Genomic DNA, 26,888 nt, shown 5'->3' on the forward strand with positions numbered 1-26,888 from the left:
TCAGGAGCATGCCCAGGCGTTGTAGGGAGGTCAAACGGGCACGTGGAGGCCACACACACTACTGAGCCTCATTTTGACTTGTTTTAAGGACATTACATCAAAGTTGGATCAGCCTGTAGTGTGGTTTTCCATTTAGATTTTGAGTGTGACTTCATATCCAGATCTCTATGGGTTGATAAATTTGATTTCCATTGATCATTTTTGAGCGATTTTGTTGTCAGCACATTCAACTATGTAAAGACCAAAGTATTTGATACAATTCGTTTATTCAGATCTAAAATGTGTTACCTTAGTATTTCCTTTAAATTTTTTTGAGCAGTGTAGTTGATAACATGAGAATTATGTTGACTTATTTACATAATTTATTTAGGAAAATGAGAAAAATATATGCATACATATAGCACTACATGTCTGCCCCCCCCCCACCCCCACCCCACCGCACTAGCTATAGATCTTGCCCGCAGCAGGTCAGGGCAGCCAAGGGTGCCTTTAGAGTGACTTTAAAAATCCCAACAGGAGCCCTGAATGACCACTCTGTGCCGGCCATTAAGGGCTCCTGGCGGGGTATTTGAAAACAAAAGTAAAACACACTATGTTCATCGCATAGTAAAACACATTATGCATGCAGCCCGCTCCCCTGGTTAATAGCTTCTGATCGCATCGGGTCTCAGAATTGAGACCAGTTGTGATTAATCCCTCAGCCCCTGTACTACACACAGTTCCATGATGGGAGTAGTAGTACAAGCACTAATGTAGCTTCTCCAGCTGCCGCAGACTCCCACTGCTGGGGAAATTACTACTCCCATCATGGAAAGGTGTCTGTTTCATGATGGGAGTAGCAGTAATCCCAGTTGCGGAAGTCTGTAGGCGGCTGATACTAACAGATGAAAAAATGATGCAAAAGGATGCCACTTAATGGCATCCCTTTGCATCTGTTAGTAGAATGGTCCATTTAGGAGGCAGTAATGGAGAAAATCTAGCCTTACATGCATGCTTATCATAGATACGCTTGCATACAGAGCACCATTGAGGTATGAATACAGAAAATGTTAGCCTCATATGACAAGCATGTCTACTCACTTAGTGTGCTCTGGCATATGCATTTAGGAGTTTATTATATCCAATTTTACTTCTGAGCAACTTTTTTTGCTATTGATTATTATAGTTTTATTATAAGTCTCTTATTTATACTAATATTTATGTCTTAAATTTTAGATATATGTCTCACATATACTGTCTATACCGAAATTACGGTATTTACATCCATAAACTTGATCCTGTTTAGAGGGTTATGTCCTTTGTTTTAACTCTCCTTTGTTTTCTGAATGGACTCTAGTTACAAGTTTATTCCTTGGCGACGGGTCCCAATTAAACCATGCACTCAGAAAACCACTCTTCCATCTTCCGATTGGTTCTTTAAAGTCATGTGAGCAATCTCCTTGGTGACGCATTCCTGCTGCCAAATACACCGATCTCGTTCTTGCTCTTTAATAACGTGTTGCAATCCACCTTGGGTCCATACAATCCTTGTTCACATGGAATATGTTTATTACTCCCAAGCTCCATTTTGGTTTCTATCCAAACCTCATTCTGGGTATGGGATTATATAGCTCTCAAACTAGTTTTTGACATATAAAGTACATAACATCTCAAAGACTTTGTAAGTGTGCCTTAAATGCTCTAAAATTATTTTTATTGACATTTATGTTCATATGATAATTTTGGCACCATTTTACTGCATTGCAAACCAATATATTCAGCCTGGGGAAGGCGCAATGGTGCCTCAGTTCAAAATAAAATATATAAAACGGACTAGCACATTTTACTTTCCGATACTTTAGTCATAGATATATACTTTATAAGGAAAGCCTTTTTTGACTTACAAATCATCCTTAAAGCTAAGGACGAATTTCTTTTTTTCTTCTCCAGATTGACTTAAGCTAGAAGAACAGCTTGCTGGAAACTGCAGTCTTTCATTCTCCAAGTAGGAAGCTTGAACGTCCAGAGGGCTTTGAACAAAATAAGTGACAAATTCAGCTACGTTCAATTGTAAAACATAAATATAGGTATAGCCACCAGGTTGCAACACTGTGTAGGCTACCAATAGACTATTCAGGATGTCTACTCATAAATGTAGTGTGTATATTCAAGTGTCCCTCTCATTATACATAACGTAACATGTAAAAGGACAGAAGAGTGCAACAAGGGGCTCCCAGTGATCCAAAGCACTTCATTTGCATATATCTGGATTTTCAGGCATAACTCAGGGATAGGGCCATGAAGAGGGGGGGGGGGGGGCGAATATGGAAGAACAGCCGTGTAAACCACGTCACCCACACTATTACCCTGTACCAGCAGATTTTCTTTAAGAGAAATTCACTGCAAAGCAAGAATTGTTTAACCCCTTCCCGCAGAATGCCATTATATATAAAGTGCTCTCTGATGACACGTGTCTCGGAAACCGCCCAGTTTAGAAGCAAATCCCCGTAGCAAACCTCTTCTAAACTGGGCGGTTTCCTAGACACGTGTCATCAGAGAGCACTTAGACAGAAAAGAACAACCTTAACTTCAGAAGCTCATAAGTACTGAAAGGATTAAGATTTTTTAATAGAAGTAATTTACAAATCTGTTTAACTTCCTTGAGCCAGTTTATATATAAACGAAAGTTTTCTCCTGGATAACCCCTGTAAAACTAAATGAGATTTACAATCCACAATGGGTGCACAGCTCCAGTGTCCGGTCTTCTATCCAGAATCTATCTAATCCACAAATCCAGTAGTGAAAAAAAAAAAAAAAAAAAGGAATCCGTTTATTAACCTATCTACAAACCGCAACGTTTTGGCTCAACATGTTTGAAAAAGGCTGTACGGTTGAGCCAAAACACTCCTGTTTGTAGATGGGTGAATACATTTATCACTGCTTTTGCACTACTGGATTTGTGGAGCGCTGTTACTTCCTAAAATGTGTTACTTGTGATAACACATGAGCAAGTCTGTGTAAACACTTACACAATAAATTTCACAGCATCCTGATAAATGAAGATCAAGGGTAAAAGTAGATTTTTTATGCTTACCGTAAAATGTCTCTGAGGATCGATCGGGGGGACACAGAGACTGTGGGTATATGCTGCTGCCACTAGGCAACAAAAAGAAAGTCGGCCCCTCCTGGCAGGATATACCCTGCCTTCAGACTGAGCTAATCAGTTTAGTCCCAAAGCAGTAGGAGAGTATCAGACGGAAAGGGGGGAAAAAAAAAAACAGCAACTGTCCGAGGAAACCACAGACAAAAAAAAAAATTTACCGAGCCAACCCTTGGACAGGCAACCGAACCAAGGACACCAGAACAAATAGGTGGGTGTTGTGTCCCCCAATGGATCCTCCGAGAAAGATTTTACAGTAAGCATAAAACTTCTCACAGTCGGTTCCATTGGGGGGACACAGAGACCGTGCGACGTACCAAAGCAGTCCCCGGGGAGGGAGAGAACCCAATCAACTCAGGTGGAAGGCTGGGCAACAGCCACCTGCAACACCTTGCGACCCAAACCAGCGTCCGCGGACGCAAAGGTGTGCAAAATTTTGTAAAAGTGTGCAAGGACGACAAAGTGGCCGCCTTACAGATTTGCAAACCCGAAGCCCTGCTGCATAGAGCCCATGAGGCCCCGATGGAATGAGTGGAATGAGCTGAAACCCGGAAAGGCGGAATCTTCCCTTTGCAGCGGTAAGCTTCCATGATGGCAGAACGGATCTACAGCGAAATGGTAGCCTTCGAAGCAGGAAATCCCTTACGACGGCCCTCCGTAAGCACAAAGAAAGTCAGTCACACTGGCGAAAGGATGAAGGGACCAAAATGGCCCGTACCACGTCAAGACCATGAAGCAACTGTTCCCAGGGATGGGACGGAGCTGGGCAAAAAGGCTCATTTTAGGTGAAAGGCGGAGACCCCCTTAGACAAAAATGATGGGACCGGACAGAAAACAACTTTGTCTTGGTGCAAGACCAGGTAGGGGGAATGGCAGGAGAGAGCCACCAGAAACTCTCCCAATAGAAGTGACCGCAATAAGGAAGGCCACCTTCCAGACAGAAAACACAAAGAAAAAATGTCCCGGAGAGGTTCGGAGGGAGGACCCTGCAAAATACTGAGAACCAGATTCAGATCCCATAGGGGAGTAGGGGGATGAGTACGGCGGTGCCGCATGATCTACACCCTGCAGAAGAGTGCGGATGTGAGGGTCAGATGCCAGGGGATGCGGAGAGACAATGGAGAGAGTAGACACCTTACCCTTAAGGGAACTGAGAGCCAAGCGCCAGGAACTTCTTTTCTTGGGGACGGCAAACAGGTTTGACTAGAACCCCCGAAAAATGCTCCTTGGGAGGAACTGGGACGATCACTCCCTGAGCGAGAAGAGTCCGAAGCGCAACCTGAAAAGCCGCCAGCAAGGAAGGAAAGAGAGTCCTGCACGTGGGCAATCCAAACGTCCCTGAACAGGGACAAACGACCTCCCACCCGAAAATAATTTCCAGGTAGGGGGGAGTCCCTTCAGGTGGCGGGAGGCTTACGGTTGCTTAACTTGGCCATAAAACGGCAGGAACAGGTACAAGACTTCCAGGAGGGGCAAGCCTTGAAGAAAAGGAGCCTTCCTATCCTGTGAGGGCGCCAGTCTGGCTGCCAGACCTGAGCCAAAAGACCGAAAGGGCCGAAAGGAGGTTGAGGTCTTGGTACGGTGAGACTTGTTCTGTGGTAATAAGGAGCTTTTACCTCCAGTAGCCTCGGAGATAATCTCATCCAGGCGTTTCCCGAAGAGTTGGGTCCCAGAGAAAGGAAGCTCAGTGAAAGATTTCTTGGAAGCTGCATCGGCACCCCAGGCCTGGAGCCACATGGAGCGATGAATCACAGACAGACCCACAGACACCCCCCCCCACACAGACCCGACAGACAGACCCGACAGACAGACCCGACAGACAGACCCGACAGACAGACCCGACAGACAGACCCGACAGACAGACCCGACAGACAGACCCGACAGACAGACCCGACAGACAGACCCGACAGACAGACCCGACAGACAGACCCGACAGACAGACCCGACAGACAGACCCGACAGACAGACCCGACAGACAGACCCGACAGACAGACCCGACAGACAGACCCGACAGACAGACCCGACAGACAGACCCGACAGACAGACCCGACAGACAGACCCACAGACAGACACACACACACACGGGCTAAGCCTAAAGAGAAGGGGGCAGAGCCAGATCCAGCCTGGCCCTCATTGGAAGAGAGGAGGGAGGCACCCAGAAATTACCCCTGATAGGAAGTTAGTGACCCCCAGTGTGCGTGCTGAAAGGCAATAGGACGTGGTAAGAAGGGGGCTGGGACCCCCGCTGATATGCCTGGCCGGAGCTAAATGCTGCAGCCTCAATTAATGACCTGCGGCACACCGGTTGCCTCACGTGGAGGGCAGCCTAAGTGAAGTAAACTTTCGGGCAAGCGCGTGCAGTGCAGTCGAGCGGGAAAAGAAACCCCCGGCGCTCCAGTCACCTCACACGTGGAGGCGGCCAAAGTGAAAGTAAACTGCCGGCCATGCGCGTACAGCGCAGCAGCCAGGAAGTGAAACTACGGGGCTCTGTAAAATGCCCCAGGTGAAACAAGCTGGCCCTAGAGACTGACCCTGACTACAGGATGGCCGAGCAGGAACTGTCCATAGAATGAATAGTGGGCCCAAAAACAGAGGGGCTTCAGAGGTTGAAAACCCTGAATAAAAGATAGACCCCAGGAAAAAGAGGGGGGGGGGGGGATACTCTGTCCCGGGAAAACTTACCTACTAAAGTCTTCAGCCAGCTATTAAACACCTGCATCATGCCGGGCTGAGACAGCGAGACTAGCAGGGTAGGGGGACCTGGACCCAAGGTGCAACCCCAGGTGCTAGCCGGTGGCGAGAAGGGGTTGACAACACATAACTATGTCTGTGCCCCTTATTCGCATATAGGGTGACCGGTAGCACCATGCTCCTGAACCCCTACCTAAAAAGAGAAATAAAAAAAAATAACGGGAAAAATTTTTTTTTTATAATAATAATAATAATAATCTAAATACACATACCTAAACTAAAAAATAAGAAAATAAAAAAGACCAGGTCTGGAGAACGCCAGACCTGTGTCCGCCTCCTACGGACACTAAGCTAAAAACTTATTACCTCAGAGTCTGTAGGTTGGTATATCCTGCCAAGAGGGGCCGACTTTCTTTTTGTTGCTTACTGTCAGCCTCCTAGTGGCAGCAGCATATATATCCACTGTCTGTGTCCCCCCCCAATAGAATCGACAGAGAAAGAAAAGTTACATAAATGATCTTTTGGTTCAATAATACTGACCAATTCTCTAAAATGTTTGGAAACAACTGAACCATGATAAGAACTGGTTTGTGTTATTAGACCCAGCTTTGACTGTAGCACCAAGAGAGGAAGAAGCCAAAAACTGTACTCAGTTCTGTTTTTTTTTTTTTACCAACTGCTCCAAAAGTATGTAAGCGAGCTCTCTGTGAATGACTCTAAATAACCTAAATTAAAGTGGCTGTCTCATGAAGAGACATCACTTCTCTAACCCACCAGAGCCACTCATTCCTGGCCCAGAGAACTCCCCTTCCTTTATATGCCACATTAAGGGAGTTCCTGCACAGGTGAATTTGGAATGTAGTACCCCTTCTAAAGACATAAGGATAGGAGTTACATTTATCAGAAAAATTGGAAAACAAGAGAAAGAAAAAAAATATCCACACAGATACAAGGCTTACCGGTCAAAAGCAGCACGAGCTTTAGCAACAGTAGAAGCAGCAACGGGTAACCCTAAATTGGAAGACAGCGTGCAGTTTTCAAGAGTTTCACTGAGGTGGCTATTAACAGAGTCTGCTAAAAAGCTTGGAAAAGTTTCATCTTCTATGTTCTTGTAATGTTCAGTCATCGTAAGGCTCTCCGCTAGATAAAAATAAATAAGAATATTAGAATATTGTTAAGGTAGTGGATTAATCTGTGTACATCACATGTTGATATGGCACATCATTGCAGCGATGTAAACAGGCATTGGCAGGAAACCACTAAAGTGAAACACAACTACTATTAAACACTTAAAGACACAGCCCAGTTTGGCCTTGAGGACCCAGCTAATTTTCATTATTGTGTTTTCATTTTTCTTCCTCACCTTTTAAGCACTATAACTTCAATTATTTCTTTTACAGAGCCATATGATAGCTAATTTTTTCAAGACCAATTGTACTTCATTATTTTATCATAAAATGTATGGTGCAACCAAAATTATTTGTATAATTGAAAAAATAACTTATATCAAGGGTGGTGTAAGTGAAGAATTTGTATACACCTTTATTTTGTAGAGTGTAATGTTTACCTAAACCACATTTATTAACCCGTCCAGGACAAAGGGTGTACAGGTACTCCCTTGATGCCTGGGACTTAAGGACCAAGGGCATACCTGGCTGGTCAATTCTGACTGGCGAATCTCTGGTGACCAAGATGATGAGGGTGAATGATGCAGTCTCGGACAGCACCAATCACCCTTCAGCAGCAGGAGGGAGTTGGCACTTCTGTCACATTCCGATCGCTGCCAAGATAATTTTGCAATTTGTGTTTTTTTTTTGTTTGTTTTTTTTAATATACTTTAGGTCGACCAGATTACAGCAAGACCAAATTTGTGTAGTTTCCATCACATTTTGCTCATTTTAAAAACTAATTCTGAACTTTTTTTTTATTGTCATTTTCTGACCCCTGAAATGTATTTATTTACTAGCTGAGTACCCAGCGTTGCCCGTTTTTTCCTTCTTAATCCTTGTTGGGGAGGAAAATCAACAAGAAGGAGGAAGCTTTTGACTTCATATCCCATCCTCATATATTGTCCTATCCCGTCCCCTCCATATCCCCATCCCCGTAATTTCCATACATTTCTCATAAATTTGCATGGGACTTTAAACAAAAACCCTGACCCTCACAAATGGGGGTAGTTAAGGGTTAAATTAACTATCCTATATTGTAAATGGACATATAAGCAACATGTGACCAAGTAATTATCGAAATATCTCCAGCCGTTTGGAAGTTATACAGTAACATATTTCCCATAGACTTTTATGGGACTTTAACCCCTTAAGGGCACAGGGTTTTTCAGTTTTTTGCACTTTCGTTTTTTCCTCCTTTTAAAAATCATAACCCTTAAAATTTTGCACCTAAAAAGCCATATGATGGCTTATTTTTTGTGCCACCAATGACATCAGTCATTTTACCCAAAAATCTACGGCAAAAAAAAAAAAAAAAAAAAAAATTAATTAATTTAAAAAAAATTATATATATATATATATATATATATATATATATACACACACATACATATATACACACACACACATATATACACACACACACACACACACACACACACACACACATATATATTTATAATAATAATAATAAATAATAATAGTGCGACAAAATTGAAGAAAAAAACCATTTTGTAACTTTTGGGGACTTCCGTTTCTACGCAGTGCATTTTTCGGCGAAAATGACACCTTCTCTTTATTCTGTAGGTCCATACGATTAAAATAATACCCTAGTTATATAGGTTTGATTTTGTCTTACTTCGAGAAAAAAAAAAATCATAACTACATGCACGAAAATTAATACGTTTAAAATTGTCATCTTCTGACCCCTATTACCCTATTTTTACATGTACGGGGCGGTACGAGGGCTTATTTGTTGTGCCGTGAACTGAAGTTTTTAGCGGTACCATTTTTGTATTGATCTGACTTTTTGTTCGCTTTTTATTCTTTTTTCATGATCTAAAAAGTGACCAAAAATACGCTATTTAGGACTTTTACACACGCGGTGATACCACATGTTTATTTTTATTATGGTTAAATATTTTTTATGACGCTAGTGATTTAAACTTTTAACAAGGAAGGGGTTAATGTGTGTGTTTTTAAACTTTTATTTTTTTTATTTTTTACACTTTTAGTCCCCTTAGGGGACTTTTAGGAGGAATCATTAGATTCCTCATACAGATCAATGCGCTTTCATAAAGCCACATTGATCTGTGTGCTCTGTGCTCGAGTGATAAAGCCTGGTCCTGCCAGGCTTAATCATTCTCAGGGCAGAAGCCGGCATGGAAGGAGAGGTAAGCCCTCAGGCTCTCTCCACAGTGGATCCTTGGTTGGCTTTGTTTTTTGAGTCATACCACTGTCGGTTTGACCCAGGTACCTATAAAATTGGGCCTAGAGACAGACCATGTGTACATGAGTAAATACAGGTTTTTTTTTGGGTGCAGTTGGTGGGGCAGGGCGCAGCTGAAAAGCAAGCGCACTCCTGAATAAGTTGTAGGGGGTTGACCAGGTGGCATGGAGCTTATGGATCTCTTGCACCAGAGTCCCCCATCTACTGTGGGTCTATGGCCCTACGAGGAGGACTAGGATTCATGTTTCTACAAACCAGGTAGTTCCCTTCCAGTTCAGGGCCAAGTAGAAGTGGTGAATAAATTCACTACATTAAATATTAGTATATGATTTGAACACTACAGTATTGTCTTGAGACATTCTCTCTGGCCAATTAGGTTACCAGGGTTCTGAGAACAGTTTTTTGTTCTAGGATTACTTTTTCCATTATAAAAATCCCTTTGCTAACTATATAAATTTTTTTCAACATTTTTTTTTAATATTTTTTTTATTATTTCCTCATTACATTATTATTTTTCACATACAATCTTGTTTCTACTTTTTATTATTTTTATTTAGATTGATGAACAAAAATTTTATTTTTATTTTATACTTATATATTATTGTCTAATTCATTCACTTAGATATTTTCACCTCCGTTTGTGGTATTACACATTTAGGTTTTCACACGATCAGACGCGTTTGTCACATAAGCCATACATACACAGTTATGAGTATATATCTTTGTTGAGATATATGTACACCCATTCACCCCTAACATGTATATAAAACAAAAATATGTTTTGCACAAAGATCATGTACCGTCCCTCTCCATGCGGCGTTGTACGTTGTCATGCAGAGACGTCACATGATCGTTACTACAACACATCATTGCAGCCGCTGATTTCCCGGATTGTTTACTCTGTATCCATGGTGACCGGGTTCACATGATTGCTGAGATCACGCGTTGTGTTGGTAATGTGATTCGTTGAGCCACACACCACGTGACTTGCGATCATGTGATGTATCATATGCCCCGGAAGTCATCTGATACAAGCATTCACGCATGCTCAGTATGTTAATATACACGCCGGCATCGCCATCTTGAATACACAGAGCGGGCGAGCAACTCCTTATGTTTTAATATACATGTTTGATTGCATATTTTGTAAAGCTGGAATCGTTATTAGTGATTATCATGGAGCACTGTATTTCAGGCCTTACTGTTTATTACCCCCTTAAGGACTGAGCCCTTTTTCACCTTAAGGACTCGGCCATTTTTTGCAAATCTGACCACTGTCACTTTAAACATTAATAACTCTGGAATGCTTTTAGTTATCATTCTGATTCCGAGATTGTTTTTTCGTGACATATTCTACTTTAACGTAGTGGTAAAATTTTTGGGTAACTTGCATCCTTTCTTGGTGAAAAATCCCAAAATTTGATGAAAAATTTGAAAATTTTGCATTTTTCTAACTTTGAAGCTCTCTGTTTGTAAGGAAAATGGATATTCCAAATAATTTTTTTTTTTTTATTCACATATACAATATGTCTACTTTATATTTGCATCATAAAATTGATGAGTTTTTACTTTTGGAAGAAACCAGAGGGCTTCAAAGTTTTTTGAAACTCACTTTTTATCAGGGACCAGTTCAGGTTTGAAGTGGATTTGAAGGGTCTTCATATTAGAAATACCCCATAAATGACCCCATTATAAAAACTGCACCCCCGAAAGTATTCAAAATGACATTCAGTAAGCGTTTTAACCCTTTACGGGTTTCCCAGGAATAGCAGCAAAGTGAAGGAGAAAATTCACAATCTTCATTTTTTACACTCGCATGTTCTTGTAGACCCAATTTTTGCAAGGGGTAAAAAGGAGAAAATTTTTACTTGTATTTGAAACCCAATTTCTCTCGAGTAAGTACATACCTCATATGTCTATGTAAACTGTTCGGCGGGCGCAGTAGAGGGCTCAGAAGGGAAGGAGCGTCAAATGGTTTTTGGGGGGCATGTCACCTTTAGGAAGCCCCTATGGTGCCAGAACAGCAAAAAAAAAAAAAACACATGGCATACCATTTTGGAAACTAGACCCCTCGGGGAACGTAACAAGGGGTAATGTGAACCTTAATACCCCACAGGTGATTCACGACTTTTGCATATGTAAAAAAAAAAAAAAAAAAAAAAAAAAAAAAAAAAAAATTGTTTACCTAAAATGCTTGGTTTCCCTAAAGTTTTACATTTTTAAAAAGAGTAATAGCAGAAAATACCCCCCAAAATTTGAAGCCCAATTTCTCCCGATTCACAAAACACCCCATATGGGGGTGAAAAGTGCTCTGCTGGCGCACTACAGGTCTCAGAAGAGAAGGAGTCACATTTGGCTTTTTTGAAGGAAATTTTGCTCTGGGGGCATGCCGCATTTAGGAAGCCCCTATGGTGCCAGGACAGCAAAAAAAAAACCACATGGCATACCATTTTGGAAACTAGACCCCTCGGGGAATGTAACAAGGGGTTAAGTGAACCTTAATACCCCACAGGCGTTTCACGACTATTGCATATGTAAAAAAAATAAAAAAAATTTTACCTAAAATGCTTCTTTCCCCAAAAACTTTACATTTTTAAAAAGGGTAAAAGCAGAAAATACCCCCCAAAATTTTAAGCCCAATTTCTCCCGAGTACGGCAATACCCCATATGTGACCCTAAACTGTCGCCTTGAAATACGACAGGGCTCCAAAGTGAGAGGGCCATGCGCATTTGAGGCCTAAATTAGGGATTGCATAGGGGTGGACATAGGGGTATTCTACGCCAGTGATTCCCAAACAGGGTGCCTCCAGCTGTTGCAAAACTCCCAGCATGCCTGGAAAGTCAACGGCTGTCCGACAATACTGGGAGTTATTGTTTTGCAACAGCTGGAGGCTCCGTTTTGGAAACCGTGGCGTACCAGACGTTTTTCATTTTTATTTGGGAGGGGGGCTGTGTAGGGGTATGTGTATATGTAGTGTTTTTTACTTTTTATTTTATTTTTAGTTAGTGTAGTGTTTTTAGGGTACAGTCGCACGGGCGGGGGTTCACAGTAGTTTCTCCCTGGCAGTTTGAGCTGTTGCAGAAAATTTGCTGCAGCTCAAACTTGCAGCCCGATACTTACTGTAAGCCTCCGCCCATGTGAGTGTACCCTGTACATTCACATTGGGGGGGGACATACAGCTGTTGAAAAACTACAACTCCCAGCATGCGCTGACAGACTGTAAATGCTGAGAGTTTTAGTTTTGCAACAGCTGGAGGCACACCGGTCGTGAAACACTGAGTTAGGTTAAAAAAAAACTCTGTTTCACAACCAGTGTGCCTTCAGCTGTTGCAAAACTACAACTCTCAGCAGTCACCGACAGCCAACGGGCATGCTGGGAGTTGTAGTTATGCAACCAGCAGATGCACCACTACAACTCCCAGCATGCACTTTAGCTGTTTGTGCAAGCTGGGAGTTGTAGTTATACAACAGCTGAAGGTACGCTTTTCCATAGAAAAAATGTGCCTCCAGCTGTTGCAAAACCATAAGTCCCAGCATGCCCATAAGGGAATGCTGGGAGTTGTGGTGGTCTGCCTCCTGCTGTTGCATAACTACAGCTCCCAGCATGCCCTTTGTGCATGCTGGGAGCTGTTGCTAAGCAACAGCAGGAGGCTGTAACTCACCTCCTGCTGCTGCTCCATCGCAGGCTGTCCCTCGCCGCCGCTGTCGCTCCTGGGGCCCCGATCCCAACATGGACACCGGGGATCGGGTCCCCAGCACCCGGGGTCGTCTTCCCGCACCCGCTCACGCCCTCCGGAAGAGGGGCGGAGCGGGTGCGGGAGTGACGCCCGCAGCAGGCGCCCTGATTGGTCGGCCGGTAATCCGGCCGACGAATCATGTCGATCGTGAGGTGGCACCAGTGACACCTCACCCCTGCAGGCTCTGGCTGTTCGGGGCCGTCATAGACGGCCCTGAACAGCCAGTAATCCCGGGTCACCGGGTCACTGGAGACCCGATTGACCCGGAATCGCCGCAGATCGCTGGACTGAATTGTCATAATGACCCCCCTGGGCGATATGCCGGGATGCCTGCTGAACGATTTCAGAAGGCATCCGGCTCCGGTCCCCAACCGGCTAGCGGTGGGGACCGGAATTCCCACGAGCGTATGGATACGCCCTGCGTCCTTAAGGACTCGGAATGCAGGGCGTATCCATACGCCCTGCGTCCTTAAGAGGTTAATTCACAACATGACAACCATGCACTTTACCATGTAGTGAGGTCCTCATAAATGCATTTATATTTTGCACAGATGTATTTTTCAGATGTTTTTTATGTATTGTTTGGTTTCATTGAAAGACGGAGGCTCATATGATATTCTTTCTTTTAATATAGCTCACAGCAGCAAGGGTTAAACATAGAAAAGTGAAGAAAACTTTAGCGTAACCAAACATATGGTAGTCCTGTAACAGCCAATCCGTGTAGATCATAGGACATAAATTCCCAACATTCCAACTGTCAATCCTCTTTCTTGCTGCTCACAGCTGATGGATAAGTACTATTTGTTCTCTCATGCCAATATTTTCTGTTTTTAATTGATTTCTCAAATATATTATTTATATTTCTTTTATGATTTATATTTTTCCTTGATAAATATATATTTATTTATAGTAACATAGTTCATAAGGTTGAAAAAAAGACCAGAGTCCATCAAGTTCAACCTATAACCCTAATGAGTCCCTACTGAGTTTATCCAGAGGAAGGCAAAAAACCCTCATAGGAGGTAAAAATTCCTTCCCGACTCCAAATATGGCAGTCAGAATAAATCCCTGGATTAACGTTCTGTCCCTATAGATCTAGAATCCATTACCTGTAATGTTATTATTCTCCCAACTTGCATCCAGAACCCTTTTGAACTCTCTTACAGAGTTCACCATGACCACCACCTCCTCAGGCAGAGAATTCCACAGTCTCACTGCTCTTACAGTTAAGAACCCCTGTCTGTGCTGGTGTAGAAACCTTCTTTCCTCTAGACGTAGAGGATGCCCCCTTGTTATAGATACAGTCCTGGGTATGAATAGATCATGGTAAAGTTCTCTATACTGTCCCCTGATATATTTATACATAGTTAACAGGTCACCCCTAAGCCTTCTTTTTTCTAAACTAAATAACCCTTCTGATAATCTTTCTGGGTACTGTAGCCCATTCGCTGCATTACCCTGGTTGCCCGTCTTTGAACCCTCTCCAGCTCCACTATATCTTTCTTATACACTGGTGCCCAGTACTGTACACAGTTTTCTATGTGTGGTCTGACTATTTATTTGTACAGTGGTAAAATTATTTCCTTGTCATGGGCATCTATGCCCCTATTGATTCACCCCATGATTTTATTAGCCTTGGCAGCAGCTGCCGACACTGGTCACCACAGCTAAATTTACTATTAACTAAGATTCCCAAGTCCTTTTCCACGTCAGTCGTCCCAAGTGTTCTCCCATTTAATACATAATCCCAGCCCGGATTTTTTTTTACCCATGTGCATTACATTACATTCTTCAGTGTTGAACCTCATCTGCCACTTCCCAGCCCAAACTTCCAACCTATCCAGATCCATTTGTAACAGTGCACTGTCCTCTATAGTGTTTACCGCTTTACAGAGTTTAGTATCATCTGCAAAGATTGCTACTATTCAACCCCTCAACAAGGTCATTAATATATTAAATAGAACAGGACCCAAGACTGACTAGTAACTGTCACCCAATCAGATTAAGTACCATTAATAACCACCCTCTGTTTCCTATCACTGAGACAGTTACTTACCCACTTACACATTCTCTCCCAGCCCAATCCCTCTCAATTTATGCACCAACCTTTTATGTGGAACCATATCAAATGCTTTGGAAAAATCCAGATATACGACATCCAGCGATTGCCCCTGGTCCAGTCTGGAGCTCACCTCCTTATAAAAGCTGACCAGGTTAGTTTGACAGGACCGATCCCTCATAAAGCCATGCTGATATGGGGTCACACATTTATTTTTATCAAGATATTCCAAAATAGCATCTCCTAGAAAACCCTCTAACAATTTACATACAACGGAGGTTAAACTAACAGGTCTATAATTCCCGGGGGTCACCTTTTGACCCCTTTTTAAATATTGGAATACACATTTGCCATGCGCCAGTCCTTGGGAACAGTCCCTGAATATTAAAAATAGGGCTCTGTCTATTACATTACTTACCGTATTTAATCGGGGTATACCACGCACCGGCCTATAAAACGCACCCTCATTTTACCAAGGATATTTGGGTAAAAAAAGTTTTTTACCCAAATATCCATGGTAAAATGAGGGTGCGTGTGTATACCCCGATACACCCCCAGGAAAGGCAGGGGGAGAGAGGCTGTCGCTGCCCGCTTCTCTCCCCTGCCTTTCCTGGGGTCTAGAGCCCTGCTGCCGGCGCTTCTCTCCCGCTAGCTATCGGCGCCGCTGCCCGTTCTCTCCCCCTGACTATCGGGGGCAATGGGGCATCGGCGCCGACAGCCAGGGGGAGAGAAGGGGCAGCGGCACCCATTGCCGGCGCCGCTGCCCCGTTGCCTCCCCCCATCCCCGGTTGCATAATTACCTGATGCCGGGGTCGGGTCCGCGCTGCTTCAGGCCTCCGGTGTGCGTCCCCTGTGTCGTTGCTATGCACTGCACGGCGCACTGACGTCATGCGCCGATAGTCAGGGGCAGAGAAGGGCCGGCAGCAGGGCTCTAGACCCCAGGGCAGGCAGGGGCAGAGAAGCCGGCAGCGCTGGCTGTCTCTGCACCTGCAAAGCCGCTGCAGTTCATCAAATCATTGAACTGCAGCAGCTTATCAGCGTACAACATGCACATAGACTTTAGGCTAAAAATGTTAGCCTAAAAAATGCGTGTTATACGCCGATAAATACGGTAATTCCTTTATAACACGGGGGTGAATGCCATCTGGACCTGAGGATTTTCCTATTTAGATTTTTTTGTAGGCGGCACTGTATTTCTTCTTGGGTTAGACAGGTGACCTGTACTGGGAAGTTTACCTTATCTCGCTGTATTTCACCTGGCATTTCATTTGTTTAATATATCTTCTTTTTCCTGATCCCAGTTTATAATTTCTTCCTCATTTTTTTTTCAAGGGCCCACACTATCATTTTTGATCTTTTTGCTATTTATTTAGTTAAAGAACGTTTTGGGGTTAGTTTTACTCTCTTTGGCAACGAGTCTGTCTCCATTTTTGCGGCTTTTATTAGTTATATATTTTATTTTTATTTTTTTTTATTTTTTTACATATTTTACATTTTTCTCTACAGCTTTTTAATGCCTCTTCACTATTGTCCTGTTTTAGCAGTTTAAATACTTTATTTTTGTCATATATTTTCATTTAGTGCACCCGCATTGCACATGACAGCCACACATGGGGTATTTCCATACTCACAAAAGATGGGGTTACAAATTTTGGGGGGCATTGTCTCCTATTACCCCTTGTAAAAGTGTAAAATTTGGGGGGAAACCAGCATTTTAGTGGGAAAAAAAAAAATTTACACATCAAACTTTATCGAAAAGTCTTCAAATACCTGTGGGGTGTTAAGCCTCACTATACCCTTTGTTACGTTCCTTAAGGGGTGTAGTTTCCAAAATAGTATGCCATGTGTGTGTTTTTTTTTCTTTTGCTGTTCTGGTACCATAGTGACTTCCTAAATGCAACATGCCCCCCAAAAACCATTTCAGAAAGACTAACTCTCCAAAATCTCATTGTCGATCCTTCCCTTCTGAGCCCTCTACTGTGCCCGCCTAACACTTTACATACACATGAGGTATTTCCTTACTTGAGAGAAATTGGGTTACAAATTTTAGGAAGATAGCTCTCCTTTTACCCCTTGTATAAATTCAAAAACTGGGTCTACAAGAACATGCGAGTGTAAAAAATGAAGATTTTGAATTCTCTCCTTCACTTTGCTGCTATTCTTGTGAAACACCTAAAAGAGTTAACACACTTACTCATTGTCATTTTGAATACTTTGAGGGGGTGCAGTTTTTATAATGGAAAGAGGATTGCCCAGCACTCTAAGCACGATGCAAGGATGGTTTATTGTAAAATCACACAGCAAACAGCAGTAGGGATAAAGTGACACGTTTCAGCGACCTTCGTTGCCTTAGTCGTACACAGTTTTTATAATGGGGTATTTCTAATATGAAGGCCCTTCAACTCCACTTCAAAACTGAACTGGTCCCTGAAAAATTCCAATTTTGAAAATGTTGTGAAAAATTGGAAAATTGCTGCTGAACTTTGAAGCCCTCTGAGGTCTTCAAAAACTAAAAACATGTCAACTTTATGATGCAATCATAAAGTAGACATGTTGTATATGTGAATCAATATATAAATTTATTTGGGTTGTCCATTTTCCTTATAAGCAGAGAGCTTCAAAGTAATAAAAAATAAATATGCAAAATTTACCATTTTTTCATTAACCTCTTAAGGACCCAGCCATTTTTTGAACATCTGACCACTGTCACTTTAAACATTATCATTCTGATTCCCAGATAGTTTTTTCGTGACATATTCTACTTTAACATAGTGGTAAAAAAAATTTGTAACTTGCATCATTTCTTGGTGAAAAATTTGAAAATTTTATGAAAAAATTTGAAAATGTTGCATTTTTCTAACTTTGAAGCTCTCTGTTTGTAAGGAAAATGGATATTCAAAATATTATTTTTTTTTCACATATACAATATGTCTACTTTATGTTTGCATCATAAAATTGACAAGTTTTTACTTTTGGAAGACACCAGAGGGCTTCAAAGTTCAGCAGCAATTTTCCAATTTTTCACAAAATTTCCAAACTCACTATTTTTCAGGGACCAGTTCAGATTTGAAGTGGATTTGAAGGGTCTTCATCTTAGAAATACCCCACAAATGACCCCATTATAAAAACTGCACCCCCCAAAGTATACAAAATGATATTCGGTCAGCATTTTAACCCTTTAGGTGTTTCACAGGAATAGCAGGAAAGTGAAGGAGAAAATTCACAATCTTCATTTTTTACACTCGCATGTTCTTGTAGACCCAATTTTTGAATTTTTACGAGGGGTAAAAGGAGAAAATGTATACTTATATTTGTAGCCCAATTTCTCTCGAGTAAGCACATACCTCATATGTCTATGTTAAGTGTTCGGTGGGCGCAGTAGAGGGCTTAGAACCGAAGGAGTGACAAGGGGATTTTGGAGAGTACGTTTTTCTGAAATGGTTTTTGGGGGGCATGTTGCATTTAGGAAGCCCCTATGGTGCCAGAACAGCAAAAAAAAAAAAAAAACACATGCCATACCAATTTGGAAACAAGACCCCTTGAGGAACGTAACAAGGAATTAACTGAGCCTTAATACCCCACATGTGTTTCACGACTTTTGCATATGTAAAAAAATAAAATAAAATTTCACTAAAATGTGTGTTTTCCCCCAAATTTCACATTTTTGCAAGGGTTAATAGCAGAAAATACCCCCCAAAATTTGTAACCCCATCTCTTCTGAGTATGGAGGTACCCCATAAATTGACCTGAAGTGCACTACGGGCGAACTACAATGCTCAGAAGAGAAGGAGTCATATTTGGCTTTTGGAGAGCAAATTTTGCTCGGGGGCATGTCCCATATAGGAAGCCCCTATGGTGCCAGGACAGCAAAAAATACCCACATGGCATACCATTTTGGAAACTAGACCCCTTGAGGAACGTAACAAGGAATTAAGTGAGCCTTAATACCCCACACGGGTTTCACGACTTTTGCATACGTAAAAAAAAAAATCACATTAAAATGGGTGTTTCCCCCCAAATTTCACATTTTTGCAAGGGTTAATAGCAGAAAATACCCCCCAAAATTTGTAACCCCATCTCTTCTGAGTATGGAGGTACCCCATAAATTGACCTGAAGTGCACTACGAGCGAACTACAATGCTCAGAAGAGAAAGAGTCATATTTGGCTTTTTGAGAGCAAATTTTGCTCGGGGGGGATGTCGCATTTAGGAAGCCCCTATGGTGCCAGGACAGCAAAATAACCCCCACATGGCATACCATTTTGGAAACTAGACCCCTTGAGGAACGTAACAAGGGGTACAGTGAGCATTTACCCCCACTGGTGTCTGTCAAATCTTTGGAACAGTGGTCTGTACAACATTTTTAATTTGCACAGCCCACTGTTCCAAAGATCTGTCAGACACATGTGGGGTGTAAATTCTCACTGCACCCCTTATTACATTCCGTGAGGGGTGAAGTTTCCAAAATGGGGTCACATGTGTTTTTTTTTTTTGCTTTTGTCAAAACCGCTGTAACAATCAGCCACCCCTGTGCAAATCACCTCAAATGTACATGGCGCACTCTCCCTTCTGGGCCTTGTTGTGCGCCCCCAGAGCACTTTGCGCCCACATATGGGGTATCTCCGTAGTCGGGAGAACATTACAAATTTTGGGGGGCTTTTTCCCCCCTTTTACCTCTTGTCAAAATGAAAAGCATAGGGCAACACCAGCATGTTAGTGTAAACAATTTATTTTTTTACACTAATATGCTGGTGTAGACCCCAACTTCACATTTTCATAAGGGGTGAAAGGAGAAAAAGCCCCCCAAAAATTGTTAGGCAATTTCTCCCGAGTACGGCGATACCCCATATGTGACCCTAAACTGTTGCCTTGAAATACGACATGGCTCCAAAGTGAGAGCGCCATGCGCATTTGAGGCCTAAATTAGGGATTTGCATAGGGGTGGACATAGGGGTATTCTACGCCAGTGATTCCCAAACAGGGTGCCTCCAGCTGTTGCAACACTCCCAGCATGCCTGGACAGTCAACGGCTGTCCAGCAATACTGGGAGTTGTTGTTTTGCAACAGCTGGAGGCTCCATTTTGGAAACAGTGGCGTACCAGACATTTTTCATTTTGATTGGGGAGGGGAGGCGGGCTGTGTAGGGGTATGTGTATATGTAGTGTTTTTTACTTTTTATTTTATTTTGTGTTAGTGTAGTGTAGTGTTTTTAGGGTACAGTCACACGGGCAGGGGGTAACAGCAAGTTTGAGCTGCCGCGCAAAATTTGCTGCATCGCAAACTTGCAGCCTGATACTCACTGTAAGCCCCCTGCCCATGTGAATGTATCCTGTACATTCACAGGGGGGGACCTCCAGCTGTTGCAAAACTACAACTCCCAGCATGCACAGTCTATCAGTGCATGCTGGTAGTTATAGTTTTGCAACAGCTGGAGGCACATGGGTTGGGAAACACTGAGTTAGGAAACAGACAAAATTCTCAAGCATGCTGGGAGTAGTAGTTGGCAACATCTTTAGAGCCAGATGTTGCCGAACTACAACTCCCAGCATGCTTGGAGTTCTAGTTTTGCAACATCTGGAGGACTACAGTTTGGGAACCACTGTATTAGTGGTCTGCAATCTGTGCCCTTCCAGATGTTACAGAACTACAACTCGCAGCATGCCTGGACAGTAAGGGCATGCTGAGGATGTGTAGTTTTGCAACATCTGGAAGGGCACAGTGGTCTCCAAACTGTGGACCTCCAGATGTTGCAAAACTGCAACTCCCAGCATGCCCAGAAGCCAAGGGCTGTCTGGGCATGCTGGGAGTTGTAGTATACAGGGTCCCAATACAGCAATGCATGTCGCTTTATGGCGACGTGCATTGCTGTTAAGGGCCCGACCGCGGCTGAAGATCAACTCACCGGTCGCCGCCGTCTCCGCCGCCAGGATCCGGGTCTTCAGGGACGAGGTAAGTCGTCCGGTCTTCCTCCCGTCCTCTCCGGACTTTCAGGGGCCGGGCAGGACGGGAGGAAGTAACCGCCCCCCCTCCTGCGATTGGTCAGTTAACTAACCGACAGATCGCAGGGGCTCGGAGGAGGTGGCAGGCTTGCCACCTCGCTCCTATACTTCAGCATGGTCCTGGCTGTCTGTGACAGTGGGGTGTAAATGCTCACTGCACTCCTTATTAAATTTAAATTTTGTGAGGGGTGTAGTTTCCAAAATGGCATCACATGGGGGGGGGGGGGGGGGAACTTCCATTCCAAACAAATTCTCTCTCCAAAAGCTCAATGGTGGTCCTTCTCTTCTGAGCATTGTAGGCGCCAGCAGAGCACTTGACGTCCACACATGGGGTATTTCCATACTCAGAAGAAATTGAGTTACAAATTTTGAGGGGCATTTTCTCCTATTACCCCTTGTAAAAATGTAAAATTTGGGAGAGAAAAAAAAACAGCATTTTAGTGAGAAAAAAAAATTCTCTCTCTTTATTTAAACATCATACTTTAACAAAAAGTCATCAAACACCTGTGGGGTGTTAAGGATCACTGGACTTGTTACATGCCTTGAGGGGTGTAGATTCCAAAATAGTATGCCATGTTTTTGTTTTTTTTTTTTTTGTTTTTTTTTTTGCTGTTCTGGCGCCATAGGGGCTTCCTAAATGTGACATGCCCCTCAAAAACTATTTCAGGAAAACTCACTCTCCAAAACCCCATTGTCGCTCCTTCCCTTCTGAGCCCTCTACTGCGCTCACCGAACACTTTACATACACATGAGGTATTTCCTTACTCAAGAGAAATTGGGTTACAAATTTCTCTCCTATTACCCCTTGTAAAAATTCAAAAACTGAATGAATTTTTTCCTTCACTTTGCTGCTATTCCTGTGAAACACCTAAAGGGTTAAATGGGCACTGTCTCCAAGATTTTTTTTTTCCTGATATGTTGGAGTACTTATTTACAACATATCTGTAATATATATTATGGACATTTATCAACGGGTTTTGTCAGGTTTTCTTTACCATAATTGTCGCAACTGCGACTACACGATTTTTCGTGCGACATTTTGACTGGAAAGCGAGAAAAGCCAGTTTTCCTAAAATTTACTATGTAGTAATAATTTTAAAATGAATTACGGGTAGTCAGGTATTAACTGCGACAGTCGCAACTGCGCAAAAAAAAAAACTTGCAACAGCGTTAAAAATTGACTAAATTTACTCCAGCTCAAACATGGAGCAGAAAAAGCTACTACCAAAGTAAAAAAGGAAAAATTGCTTACGTGAAAGAAAATTATCAACAGGCACATAAATACGTCGCACATAAGCAAAAAAAAAAAAAGTAAGGAAAAAATTACTAAAAAAAATAATACATAAGCAAACATTGATAAATGTCCCTCTATATTTTTTTCTTAAAATGCTTTAATTTACAATTGAAAACCGGCCACTAGGGGTCTCCCTCCCAGTGGCCGGCTGCAGGCTGGCATGATGTCACGCTTGAATTTGGACCGATGCCGGCCTGACATCGGCCCTAATTCATACAGCCTGTGCTCGCTCCCTGCCTGTCAGACAGGCGGGAGCGAGCGATGTGAAAGCCGGGGCTGCGCGCATTGGCTACCTACCCTGCTGTCTTGGACATAGGTAGTTGTAAGGTATCAGGGGAACAGGTAGTGCTTCATATGGAGTTTTTTGGAGGTGGGCCGGGGGAGGGGATTATAACGAAATGGGGGGGCAGATTATGGGGGGAGTGGGGCGCCGTGACTGTTACATTACAAGATTGTTTTCAGCACAGAGTGCCTCTAGTTGTTTCACCACAACAACTCCCAGCATGTCCTAACAGCCAATAGATGTCAGGGCAAGCTTGGAGTTGTAGTGGTGAAACAGCTGGAGGCACCCTGTATAGGTGAACTAAGGGAAAAATTAGAATGTAATTTTGCATACTTTGAGGGGTGCAGGTAGTTGCTCACCTGCGGTTGCCGCTCCGTTGCCCCATTCTTCTGTCAGCATCATGGCGTCCTATGGAGGATCATGTGACATATACTTAACTCTGCTTCCTCCGTAGTGTTACGCTGGGAGCAGTGGAGGAGGTGGAGTGACGTGTGTGTCCCATGGTTCTCCATAGGATGCCATGATGCGGATGGAAGAACGGGGATGCGGACAGCAGAAAGAGGCAGCCTTGGTATCGGGGACATTGAACGAGTCCCCGATACCATGCAAATGCAGAGTATCAGTATCGGGACATCCCTATTATGGTGCAAACATATTGTATTTGTGAATCAATATATTATTTATTTGGAATGTCTGCTTTCCTTACAAGCAGAGAGCTTCAAAGTTAGAAAAACGCAAAATTTTTAATTTTTTCATAACATTTTGGAATTATTCATCAAGAAATGAAGTATTGACGGAAATTTACCACTAACATAAAGTAGAATATGTCACGAAAAAAAAGACTCTCAGAATCAGAATGAAAAGTAAAAGCATCCAAGAGTTATTAATGCTTAAAGCAGGGGTCTCAAACTCAAATTATCTGGGGGCCACTGGAGGTAGCTGCTGGGTGAAGCTGGGCCGCATGCACCCCTCACATATAATGCCCCCATCATGTGCACCTCAGCTCATGCTATTACCTCGGGGGGTAGCGGGAATGCCCCCCCCCCCCCTCCCCGATTCCCTGGGGGGGGGGGGGGCAAGGAAGCATTAGGTAGGCAGAAGTTTCCCCACATTAGGTAGCCTTAGCAGAGATTCCCCACATTAGATAGCGCAGAACAGATTCCCCACCTGGACAGCGCTACTTACATCTGCCTGCGGGGACTTCCTGGCGGAGTTGTGCGCTATAAGTGACCTCACTCACCGCGTGCCAGGGAGTCCCCGCAGGCAGATTTAGGTAGCAGTTTAACCCCTTAAGGACCAGGCCATTTTAAACCTTAGGACCAGAGCGTTTTTTGCACATCTGACCACTGTCACTTTAACCATTAATAACTCTGGAATGCTTTTAGTTATTCTGATTCCGAGATTGTTTTTTCGTGACATATTCTACTTTAACATAGTGGTAAAATTTTATGGTAACTTGCATCCTTTCTTGGTGAAAAATCCCAAAATTTGATGAAAAATTTGAAAATTTAGTATTTTTCTAACTTTGAAGCTCTCTGCTTGTAAGGAAAATGGATATTCCAAATAAAAAAATTTTTTTATTCACATATACAATATGTCTACTTTATGTTTGCATCATAAAATTGACGTGTTTCTACTTTTGGAAGACACCAGAGGGCTTCAAAGTTTAGCAACAGTTTTCCAATTTAAAAAAAAAATTTCAAACTCACTATTTTTCAGGGACTAGTTCAGGTTTCAGATTTTATACTTCTATTTGTAGCCCAATTTCTCTCGAGTAAGCACATACCTCATATGTCTATGTAAAGTGTTCAGCGGGCGCAGTAGAGGGCTCAGAAGCAAAGGAGCGACAAGGGGATTTTGGAGAGTACGTTTTTCTGAAATGGTTTTTGGGGGGCATGTTGCATTTAGGAAGCCCCTATGGTGCCAGAACAGCAAAAAAAAAAAAAAAAAAAAAAAAATACATGGCATACCATTTTGGAAACTAGACCCCTTGAGGAACGTAACAAGGAATAAAGTGAGCCTTAATACCCCACAGGTGTTTCACGACTTTTGCATATTTTAAAAAAAATAAAATTTCACTAAAATGTGTGTTTCCCCCCAAATTTCACATTTTTGCAAGGGTTAATAGCAGAAAAGACCCCCCAAAATTTGTAACCCCATCTCTTCTGAGTATGGAAATACCCCATGTGTGGACGTCAAGTGCTCTGCTGGCGCACTACAATGCTCAGAAGAGAAGGAGCGTCATTGAGCTTTTGGGGAAAAAAATTGTTTGGAATGGAAGTCAGGGGCCATGTGCGTTTACAAAGCCCCCCGTGGTGCCAGAACAGTGGAACCCCCCACATGTGACCCTATTTTGGAAACTACACCCCTCACAGAATTTAATAAGGGGTGCAGTGAGTATTTACACCCCACTGGCGTTTGACAGATCTTTGGAACAGTGGGCTGTGCAAATGAAAAATAAAATTTTTCATTTTCACTGACCACTGTTCCAAAAATCTGTCAGACACCTGTGGGGCGTAAATGCTCACTGCACCCCTTATTACATTACGTGAGCGGTGTAGTTTCCAAAATGGGATCACATGTGGGTATTTATTTTTTTGCGTTTCTGTCAGAACCGCTGTAAAATCAACCACCCCTGTGCAAATCACCAATTTAGACCTCAAATGTACATGGTGCACTCTCATTCCTGAGCCTTGTTGTGCGCCCGCAGAGCATTTTACACCCACATATGGGGTATTTCTGTAATCAGGAGAAATTGTAATACAAATTTTGGGGGTCTTTTTTTCCTTTTAACGCTTGTGAAAATAAAAAGTAAAGGGCAACACCAGCATGTTAATGTAATTATTTTTTTTTTTTTTTTTTTTTTTTACACTAACAAGCTGGTGTAGCACCAACTTTTCCTTTTCATAAGGGGTAAAAGGAGAAAAAGCCCCCCAATATTTGTAGTGCAATTTCTCCTGAGTACGGAGATACCCCATGTGTAGCCCTAAACTGTTTCCTTGAAATACGACAGGGCTCCGAAGTGAGAGAGAGCCATGCGCATTTGAGGACTAAATTAGGGATTGCATAGGGGTGGACATAGGGGTATTCTACGTCAGTGATTCCCAAACAGGGTGCCTCCAGCTGTTGCTAAATTCCCAGCATGCCTGGACAGTCAGTGGCTGTCCGGAAATGCTGGGAGTAGTTGTTTTGCAACAGCTGGAGGCTCCGTTTTGGAAACACTGCCATACAATACGTTTTTCATTTTTATTGGGGGGACAGTGTAAGGGGGTGTATATGTAGTGTTTTACTCTTTATTATGTGTTCGTGTAGTGTAGTGTTTTTAGGGTACATTCACACTGGCGGGTTACGGTGAGTTTCTCGCTAGAAGTTTGAGCTGCGGCGAAAAATTTGCCGCAGCCCAAACTTGAAGCAGGAAACTTACTGTAAGCCTGCCCGTGTGAATGTACCCTGTACGTTCACATGGGGGGGCAAATCTCCAGCTGTTTCAAAACTACAACTCCCAGTACTTTTGCAACAGCTGGAGACACACTGGTTGGAAAACCTTCAGTTAGATTCTCTTACCTAACAGTATTTTCCAACCAGTGTGCCTCCAGCTGTTGCAAAACTACAACTCCCAGCATGTACTGATCGCCGAAGGGCATGCTGGGAGATGTAGTTATGCAATAGCTGGAGGGATACAGTTTTAGAGAACACTGCAAATTGATCTCCAAAATGTGGTCCTCCAGCTGTTGCAAAACTACAATTCCCAGCATGCCCTGACAGCAAACAGTTGTTTGAGCATGCTGGGAGTTGTAGTTTTGCATCATCTGGAGGGCTACAGTTAGAGACCACTGTATAATTGTCTCAAACTGTACCCTCCAGATGTTGCTAGGCAACTCGCCGGCTTCCGTCGGATCCAGCCGCACGTCATCGCCGCCCACCGATCTCCGTCGCCCGCAGCCTCCGTCGCCCGCCCGGATCGGTAAGTGGATCTTCGTCGCCAGTCCCCGTCATTTCCTCGTCCTGCCCCGCCTATTGTGGGAAGGCAGGACGGGGAAAACGAGAGAAACCCCCGATCTGCTATTGGTGGTCGCGTCTAGACCACCAATAGCAGGGATAGGAGGGGTGGCAACCCTGCCACCTCACTCCTATCGCTTCAGGGGGATCATGGGTGTCTTAGACACCCGCGATCCCCCTTCTATTCCGGGTCACTATAGACCCGTAATGACCCGGAATCACAAGTGTGAATTCACTTGCGATTTGCCGCGATCGCCGACATGGGGGGGGGGGGGGGGGGTCTAATGACCC

The 26,888-nt window shown here is 43.1% G+C and overlaps 1 protein-coding gene across 5 annotated transcripts in view; it reads right to left on the reverse strand.

Moving 5' to 3' along the window:
- The window catches only part of CEP192 (centrosomal protein 192), a 208,911-nt gene that overhangs the window by 180,711 nt on the left and 1,312 nt on the right, over positions 1-26,888 (reverse strand). For 4 of the 5 annotated variants that reach the window (XM_056521513.1, XM_056521515.1, XM_056521511.1 and 1 more), the window contains exons 2-3: positions 6,790-6,970; positions 1,884-2,009 (exon numbers count right to left, since the gene is read on the reverse strand). In XM_056521513.1, the coding sequence (XP_056377488.1) occupies positions 1,884-2,009; positions 6,790-6,956 (293 nt within the window). In that variant the 5' untranslated portion in view covers positions 6,957-6,970. The remainder of the gene's footprint in view (positions 1-1,883; positions 2,010-6,789; positions 6,971-26,888) is intronic. The other variant, XM_056521514.1, reaches the window with a different exon arrangement.

This window comes from Hyla sarda, chromosome 5 (genome assembly GCF_029499605.1).
Source record: "Hyla sarda isolate aHylSar1 chromosome 5, aHylSar1.hap1, whole genome shotgun sequence".
Classification (NCBI taxonomy): Eukaryota; Metazoa; Chordata; class Amphibia; order Anura; family Hylidae; genus Hyla; species Hyla sarda.